The sequence below is a fragment of the Octopus sinensis genome, unplaced genomic scaffold (genome assembly GCF_006345805.1).
Source record: "Octopus sinensis unplaced genomic scaffold, ASM634580v1 Contig03044, whole genome shotgun sequence".
NCBI classification, from domain to species: Eukaryota; Metazoa; Mollusca; class Cephalopoda; order Octopoda; family Octopodidae; genus Octopus; species Octopus sinensis.
This window is the reverse complement of record NW_021826214.1, coordinates 12501-22500: the sequence shown is the minus strand read 5'-3', so window position 1 is coordinate 22500 and position 10000 is coordinate 12501. Positions and strand designations below refer to the sequence as shown.

The 10000-nt window shown below is 40.2% G+C and overlaps 1 protein-coding gene across 1 annotated transcript in view; it reads right to left on the bottom strand.

The window, feature by feature from the left end:
* Window positions 1–6374, bottom strand: part of LOC115227408 (troponin C, skeletal muscle-like) — a 10596-nt gene extending 4222 nt beyond the window's left edge. Inside the window, exons 1-3 of the mRNA XM_029798247.2 lie at window positions 6277–6374; window positions 2363–2507; window positions 2010–2205 (exon numbers count right to left, since the gene is read on the bottom strand). Coding sequence (XP_029654107.1) covers window positions 2010–2205; window positions 2363–2467 — 301 coding nt within the window. The 5' untranslated portion in view covers window positions 2468–2507; window positions 6277–6374. The remainder of the gene's footprint in view (window positions 1–2009; window positions 2206–2362; window positions 2508–6276) is intronic.
* Between the last annotated feature and the right edge of the window lie 3626 nt (window positions 6375–10000).

Below are 10000 nucleotides of genomic sequence, written 5' to 3'. Positions count from 1 at the left end.
GACTGTGGCCATGCTGGAGCACAGCCTTTAGTCGAGCAAATCGACCTCAGAGCTTATTCTTTGTTAGCCTAGTACTTATTCTTTCGGTATCTTTTTGCCGAGCCGCTAGGTTACAGGGACGTAAACACACCAGCATCGGTTGTCAAGCGATGTTAGGGTCTACAAATGCAGACACACTAATACACACACACACACACACACACATATACACTATTGTATGACTGAGCGCCCTCGCGTCGTTTCGTTTACTCCAAGTAAGTTTTTATATATATATATATATATATATATATATATGTAGGTCCCGGGTTGAGTCGGGTTAACCACAGTAAATAAGGTACTCAATACATAGCAGAGTAAATTAATTTATTTTATAGAAGGAGCTTCTACAGGACTAGAACTGTTTCATTCAAAGAAATCATCAGGAAGCCTGGCTTCCTGATGATTTCTTTTGAATGAAACAGTTCTAGTCCTGTAGAAGCTCCTTCTACATAATAAATATTATATATATATATATATATATATATACAACGTAGTGATCTCCCTTGTGGTGAAGAAACGTTAAACTGTGTCAGAGTTGTCTACCTTCCATTTCAATAGCGATTCTCTGTTGTTCTCCTTTTGTTCAAAGCAGACCAGAAATACACATACACACGCGCCCGCGCGCACACACACACACACACACACACACACACACACACACACACACATATACACACATACACACACATGCATACACACATACACACACACACACACACACACACATACACATATTTTTATTTATATATATGTATGCACATACATGTTCATATGTGTGTGTGTGTGTAGATATATGTGTGTGTCCATATATACATATGCATATATGAGTACATAGTGTTTGTGTGTATATATTTCTTTACTGCCCACAAGGGGCTAAACATAGAAGGGACAAACAAGGACAGACATAGGTATTAAGTCGATTACATCGACCCCAGTGCGTAACTGGTACTTATTTAATCGACCCCGAAAGGATGAAATGGCAAAGTCGACCTCGGCGGAATTCGAACTCAGAACGTAACGACAGACGGAATACCACTAAGCATTTCGCTCGGCGCGCTAACGTTTCTGCCAGCTTTCGCCGCCTTTTACTCTTTTACTTGTTTCAGTCATTTGACTGCGGCCATGCTGGAGCACCACCTTTTAGTCAAGCAAATCGACCCCGGGACTTATTCTTTGTAAGCCCAGTACCTATTCTATCGGTCTCTTTTGCCGAACCACTAAGTGACGGGACATAAACACACCAGCATCGGTTGTCAAGCAATGCTAGGGGGACAAACACAGACACACAAACACAGACACAGAAAACCACACATATATATATATATACATATATACGACAGGCTTCTTTCAGTTTCCGTCTACCAAATCCACTCACAAGGCATTGGTCGGCCCGGGGCTATAGCAGAAGACACTTGCCCAAGGTGTCACACAGTGGGACTGAACCCGGGACCATGTGGTTGGTAAGCAAGCTACTTACCACACAGCCACTCCTGCGCCTATTGTATGTATGTATGTATACACACACATATACATATTAATATTTATATGGAATGGAAGCACTCCGTCGGTTACGACGACGAGGGTTCCGGTTGATCCGAATCAACGGAACAGCCTGTTCGTGAAATTAACGTGTAAGTGGCTGAGCACTCCACAGACACGTGCACCCTTAACGTAGTTCTCGGGGATATTCAGCGTGACACAGAGAGTGACAAGGCCGGCCCTTTGAAATACAGGTACAACAGAAACAGGAAGTAAGAGTGAGAGAAAGTTGTGGTGAAAGAGTACAGCAGGGATCACCACCATCCCCTGCCGGAGCTTCGTGGAGCTTTTAGGTATTTTCGCTCAATAAACACTCACAACACCTGGTCTGGGAATCGAAACCGCGATATTATGACCGCGAGTCCGCTGCCCTAACCACTGGGCCATTGCGCCTCCACATAATATTTATATAAGGAATTCTAGTTACATACCAGTTTTGCTGATTTTCTGATCCGCGTCTTTATCGCCGAACAGGAGGACCAAACCAACCATACCCTCAGCATTTTCAGAATCTATTATACTAAGGAATTGCGTGAGTTCTGCTTGGTCAAGTAGCCCGTCTCCGTCCCCGTCAAACACTGAGTATACTGTATTAATTTCCTCCTGGGTTTGGCCAGAATCGCGTAACTGCAACAAAGACAAAATAACTGAGATGTACTTGCATAGCAAGTGACCTGATCTGAGATCGTGATCTGGAACGAAGACAATTGCAGCGTGGAAGGTGTTTATAAGTGGTGGTGGTGTGGTGGTGTTGAAGTAGATTTGAGACAAGAATTACACATACCTGCTTCATAAATTTTACAGCACGCGTCTCCTTCTTCACTGGGCCTGCGGACACCATCATTGCCAAGCAGGCGACTAGGACAGTAACCAAGATAATCTTAGACATTTTCACAGTCTTAATTATTTCTCCTTGAAAGTTGAAAAATCTACAGAAAAAGAAACAAAGCAAATACGATACACAAATAAATGCAAACTATTATTTGCGACATAAGTCTATAGAAACTTCGGGTGAACGCGAAATAATAGCCTTTTCTTTATCGTAGAACTCGAAGTAGATAAAGCTATAAACAATAGCGTATGAATATTGGCTTATTATATGGATATATCACTGAGTATGTGCCCTTCGTTTACGATTGTACCCGGCTTCACAGCCAGCGTTGGTTTGTTTATTTTCCCCTAACTTAGCGGTTCGGTCAAAATATCCGATTAAGAAGTAATAGGCTTTAAAAAAGTAAATATTGATCAATAGATTTGGCTGTAAGAAGCCTATTTCTCAACCATATGGTTCGAAGTTCGATCCTACTGCACGGCACCTTGGGAAAGTGTTTTCTAGTATAGCCTCGACTTGACCAAACCTTTGTATGTGGGTTTGGTAGAAGGAAACTGAAAGAAGCCCATCATATTTATGCATGTGTGTATGTGTATTTGTCCCCCCCTCTCACTCGGACTGTTTTGTATATAAAAGGTGACTCGTCCCTCACACTGAAAACAAGTGGCCATGAGAGAACGTATTTTGCCTTTGTTCTGAGCTGCACAGCATCCGGACTAAAGCTCCTACCGATGGGGATTTTTAAGCGGCTGACAATGCCAAAGGGAAAGTTCCCAAAAGAAATCGCGGTGAAAGTCAATAAGAAAGGTTGGATGATGGAGAGCCTAATGAAGGATTGGCTCAGAGAGGGCTACGCGAAGCGACCTGGGGGGATTTTTTCACACGAAAAAAGCATTGCTCGTTATGGACGGCTTGAAGGTCCATATAACCGATTCAGTGAAAGCTGCCATCAAGAGTACAAACTCAATTCCAGCTGTGATTCCTGGGGGCACGACTAAGTATTCGGAGCCACTGGACATCAGCATGAACAGGGCATTTAAAGTGGCACTGCGCCGTGAGTGGGAGGAATGGATGACGAGCGGCGAGAAATCTTTCACCAAAACAGGCCGCATGAGAAGAGCATCTTTCACTCAAGTCTGCCAGTGGATCCTAAATGCGTGGAGCCGGGTCAAAACACCCAGCATCACCAACGGGTTTCGAAAAGCTGGACTGCTGCGTGATGAAGAGGACCGGGTGTGCTCAAGTGAGAGCGACACCGAAGAGGCTGAAGTGAGTGACGAGATCCTGAGGGTTGTTCAGTTCGGACACTGAAGAAGAGTACTTTGATGGTTTTAGGAAGAAGAGGAAGAAGGCGATCAATGACTTTTGACCTGGTAGGCTGCAGTGTGTGTGTGTGTGTGTGTGTGTGTGTGTGTGTGTGTAACTAATCGAATACATCGACCCCAGTGTTTCACTGGTACTTAATTTATCGATCTCGAAAGGATGAAAGGCAAAGTCGACATCGGTGGAATTTGAACTCGGAATGTGGCGTCAGATGAGATTCCGCTAAGCATTTCGCCCGGTGTGCTAACGATTCTGCCAGCTCGCTGCCTTAATAATGATAATAATAATAATAATAATAATAATAATAATAATAATAATAATAATAATAATAATAATAATTATAATAATAATAATAATATGGGATATGCCGATACACACAGATAGAGAAATTAAGGCCAACAGACCAGATATAGTTGTCAGGGATCATGAAGAAAAAAAATGCTTTCTAATTGATGTATCAATACCGGCAGATGACAACGTGTCTCTAAAAGAAATGGAGAAACTTTCAAAATACAAAGACCTGGAAATAGAGGTAACCAGAAGTGGAATCTAAAAAACGAAAACAATTCCTATCATAATAGGTGCATTAGGCATGATAAAAAAATATTCAGACAAATACATAACAAAACACCAGGGACTTACAAAACATATATAAAACATACAGAAATTGCACTTTGCACTACTAGGTACGCACACATCCTACGCAGACACTTTCATACAATAACCATCAGAGCATCACAACAAATCACAGCACATACTAAGGCACACAGAGCTGCGCTCGGTAGTGAAGTGAAAGCACGCTATAAAATAAAAACTACTGAATAATAATAATAATAACTAATAATAATAATAATAATAATAATAATAATAATAATAATAATAAAGATGGGCTACAGCAAATATTCTGCTCAATACCACAGATTTGCTTGTCAGTTGTTGACCTTAACCAGTTGAGCATTGTCCCTTAGTGGCTGACGATATGTGCATCTTGATCACGAGCAGAAGTAGTGGGGGAGCATCATAGCCATGTGTTGAGAGGGATTCTTTGGGGTTTGAATAGTTCACCTCTGGAAACATGGGTGGTTCTTTCAACATCCTTAAACAACCCTTATCAGGGACCGTTGAGTGGGATGGGCTACTCAACCTGAAGAAAATTCTAACTAGGCCCCACCTGCAAGGTCATGTGCTGTTTATCTTGATATGAGATCACCATGTCGCGCACATATGGTTGTGATGCATGTGCCTGGTGTACCTTTATCAGACGGGTAGTCATGATGGGTATATTGGGCTTCGTATATTTTACCCCAGTGTCACTTTGATGGCATGAACTGCTCTCTCACTCAATAATAATAATAATAATATTTAGAGGATTGACGTTACTCCTCTCGAAGGCAAAGGAAGAAGAAGAGTGCGACTGTTATCGAATCAACAATATTTCGATACCTCGTGTGTCTTCCACAAGTTCGATATAAATCATATTATTAAATAATAATAATAATAATAATAATAATAATAATAATACACACACACACGTACAAACATATATACATATGTGTGTGCATGTCATTCTGTCTGTGTTTCCCCCCCCCCACCGTTTGACAACCGGTGTTGGTTTGTTTCCGCGTGCCACGTAACTTAACGGTTCTGCAAAAGGGCCTTATACAATAACTACCAAGCTTTTTTTTAAAATAAAAAAAACCTGCTGGGGTCAATTCGTTCGACTAAAATTTCCTCAAGACGGTGCCCCAGCATGGCCACAGCCTAATGACTGAAACAGATAAGATATGAAATATAAAAAAATGGTAGAATCGAACTAGTAACCTTGTCTTGGTTGTTATGACATGTCGAGAGATTTTACTCTTCGAAACTACAGCATTGGTCTTAGAATACTAACCTGGCATTCTTGGAGAAGAATACCAAGATGTTATCTCTCTCTATATAAAGCTGAAGTTGTCTTCAGTGTATGGCAGGTTTGGTAGCCTTCAACTAACACTATCCCTTGCGACGCAAGTTGACCAAAATTGAGAGTATAATAGAAGAAGGCTTGCTCTTCCTTCCGTAGAAGAAAAAATTCAAATCGGACCATGTTAACACCAAAAATTATTTACATCAAAAAGGTGCTTTTTTTTCCTATGAAAATCCCTATTTTTTACGATTTTCTTGACTGCTGTGTCGCCATTTTTCGGTGTATTTCAACCAGAAAAATGTTCACTTAAAGAGAATAACAAGCTACTTAATGCAAAAATATTTGCTTTTCAAAAATTCCAATTCTAAAGGGTCGAAACAAACCCGAGCAACGCCAGGCGATACTGCTAGTACTAAATATCTTGAAAAACAAAGTAGTGCAACGTTGTTCTTAGAACATAATCTTGATTTTCCTTGAGGAAAATTTCGGGTTGGCGACACCGCTGAGCGTGCTGTTCATTTATAAACGTGCTGCATTTCTCTGTGTATAGAATTTACCAAAAATATACAAGCATTCAAAAACTGATGAAGCAATGATTAGCTCTGGGCAATAACTAGAATGTAAAAGAACGTCTTACCTTGAGCAGAATGCGTTCGGAAGTGCACAATGCCAAGCGGTTCGGCTTTGTTTTTATAGACCAGAAAATCAAGGCATCATAATTCGATCGGAAGATCAAACAACTACGTTAAAGGATACGCCCTTCATTACACACACACACACATACACACACACACACATACACACACACACTCACGCATTTGCAGAGACTCACTACATATGTGTGTTCTTATGTATGCATATGCTCGAGTCTGGATATGTATGTGCGCGTGTGTGTATGTGTGTGTGCACATGCGCATATATAAACATATATAAACATGTATATTGTATATAATTCATATAAGCAACTAATTATTCCTTTCGCCCTCTCTCTCTCTTTCTATGCGCGTATATATATATATATATATACATGTATATATATATATATATTATATATAGGTTATATATATATATATATGTATATATATATATATATGTATAGATATATGTATATATATATTATATATATATATATTATATATATATATATACATGTATATATATATATATATATATATGTATGTATATATATATATATATTATATATATATATATTATATATATACATGTATATATATATATATATTATATATACATGTATATATATATAATTATAATAATATTTGAGGGAATATAATTATATGTCATTTTCTAGATGGTGTAATTTAATTGTTCCTTTTGAATTGATAAAAGGTGGGGCTTTTTTCTAATTTATATATATATATATATATATATATATAAAATTGAAGATAGAGATCTCGAGGGTGATGGTCGTGCGACGGCGCAGCTATTTTATTAATTTGGTATTCAATAATATACATAACCACTCCCACCGCGGCCACCTCAAAACCACCACCACCACCACCACCACGCCACCCCGCTATCGCCCTCCTTATATACAAATTATGCGGCCTAATTTTCAGAGAAATGCTTAATGGCCTTCCTCGATACCACTTAATTTCTTTAACATTTTCCTTAGACTTTCTTGTACTTTTGTTAATCGTATACAAATGTCAATATCGAAGTATCACCAATATATATGCCTAATTTGCTGTGTTTAAAGTAATTCCATACACCCCGAGTTCAATTCTTTCCAGAGCCAACTTATTATTATTATTATTATTATTATTATTATTATTATTATTATTGAGTGAGAGAGCAGTTCATGCCATCAAAGTGACACTGGGGTAAAATATACGAAGCCCAATATACCCATCATGACTACCACGTCTGATAAGGGTACACCAGGCACATGCATCACAACCATATGTGTGCGACATGGTGATCTCATTCAAGATAAACAGCGCATGACCTTTAGGTGGGGCCAGTCAAAATTTTTCTTCAGGTTGAGTAGCCCATCCCGCTCAAACGGTACCTGAATAAGGGTTGTTTAGAATGTTGAAAAAACCACCCATGTTTCCAGAGGTGAATTATTCAAACCCAAAGAATCCCTCTCAACACATGGCTATGATGCTCCCCCACTATTCTTCTCGTGATCAGAGATGCACATATCGTCAGCCACTAAGGGACATGCTCAACTGGTTAAGGTCAAACAACTGACTGTTGTGTCTGGGGAGAGTCATTTTCTGTGCCTTATAATTTAACACACTCACTGGTAAAATTTCCACTTATTTCTTATTTTTATTTTCCTAAAATTTTCGTTGCGTCTTGCAACCTTTTCAATAGTCTTGACTCTGTCCGTTATTTACACCGCGTTCCTTTTTGTTTGTTTGTGCGCATGTGTGTGGGTCAGTGAGTGAGAGTGTGTGTGTGTGTGTGTGCCTATGCATGCATGTATGTATGTATGTATGTATGTATGTATGTATGTATGTATGTATGTATGTAATGTATTCATGTATGTATGTCAGGTCACTTTCGAGTGCTACTGGTAACATGTAACCCAGTACTACCTTTTGCAAGGTCGGGTCGTCGGCGACTAAACCGGTAACCCCACCAAGCTCGCTTGGTGAGGAGGATGTTTATTGGACACCCTGCGGGATGAAAAACAAAACCCGTCAAAGGGCGGAGGAACTCTTGAGAGTCAACGGCCATCGAATAAATGTCTTAAGGCTGTATCATGCGCGGGGACATAGAAATAATCGGACTGAATACCCGATCGCGCTGTTAAACCATTGGGAGTGAAGGACTCCTAGCCTTTGTCAGGGCGTCTTTCTAGGAGACGGCAACTCAGGTAACTGGGATAACTCCGACATGAAACCTGCGGCTCAGTGGTTACCGATGATGTTCACTTGTTCTTCTTTTCGGATTATGGCTGCTGTTGCTTTGTGAGTGGGATCGACTCAGTGCACAGCCTTTCCTCACTTTAAAAAAATATCTTCTTGCACAGGCATTGCACGATAACAACATCGATTAAGCTTCGTGCAATGGCCATACTCAATAACGAGGGGGCAGCCACCATATATGTATGTATGTGTGTATGAATGTATGCATGTGTGTGTATGTATATATGTGTGTGTATGCATGTGTATATATGCATGTATGTGTTTGCAGGTTGTCATCACTATTTATCAAATACTCGGCAAGCGTTCTCCTTTCACTCCTTATACAATGGTCTATACTAATTAGTCCTCAACCACCATTCTTCCTTTTCATACAAAGTCTGTTTACGCTTGCTTTAGGGTGTAGAGTCCCATACGGCGTCATCAACTTCTCGTCCTTCTGTCTAGTGTTGATCTAGCCCTTCGATGGGAAAGGTTCAGAAGTATGGAGCATGTGTTCCGCATGCTCCATACATCCGAAGTGACAGCAGCAAAAATCAATGAGCCACAATCTCCGCTGGTTTGTTTGCTCATTACCGCTCAACAAATGGACATTAACAACGATTTCTTTACCGAATCGTTATTGGCGACGAAAAATGGTGCCTGTACATCAATATGGAGCAGCGTAAGGAATGGCTTAGCCCCAGTAAACAAGCGACACCGCGCTAAACAAGATCTTCATCCGCGTAAAACGATGTTGTGCGTATTGTGGCACTGGGAAGGGATTAGCTATAATGAATTGTTTGAACTGAACCAAACGGTCAATGCGGAACTCTATGTTCAACAGATGGAACGACTCAACACGGCTATTCAAGAGAAAAGACCTAATCAGCAGCATGGAGTTCTTCTGCACGACAACGCCCGCCCTCATATCGCCAATATGACCAAAGAAGCCATTAAACGCATGGCTGGGAAGTGCTGCCACGTGCTGCCACACCCGCTGTACTCTTCTGATTTGGCACCAACGGATTTCCACCTCTTTCGATCTCTTTCAAATGCTATGCGCGGAGTTTCGTTCAGTACTGATGCAAAATTGAGAGCTTGGTTGGATCAATTTTTCGAGTCGAAATCGGGTGATTTCTACCAACGAGGTATTGAAAATCGTGTTGAATGTTGGGAAGAAGTTGTAAAGAACAAGGGTGAATACATTATTGATTAATTAGTTGTTATTTTTATTAAAACTCTTAAAAAATTTAAATTTAAAAAAAACGGCGGGAACTTAGTTGCCAACCCAATATACACATATATTTTTTCTTTTTGTAGTTTCAGCTCAGAGCTGTAGCCATGCTGAGGCACCGCCGTTTTGCTACACTGTTATTACTGAGAGCCTCCTCTAATATGTGACATTTAGTGAATAAGGGAGTTTGGTGCCGCTACCCTTATTTGCACCCCCTGCTGCGAGGTAGATTCATCTGGGACTCTCGA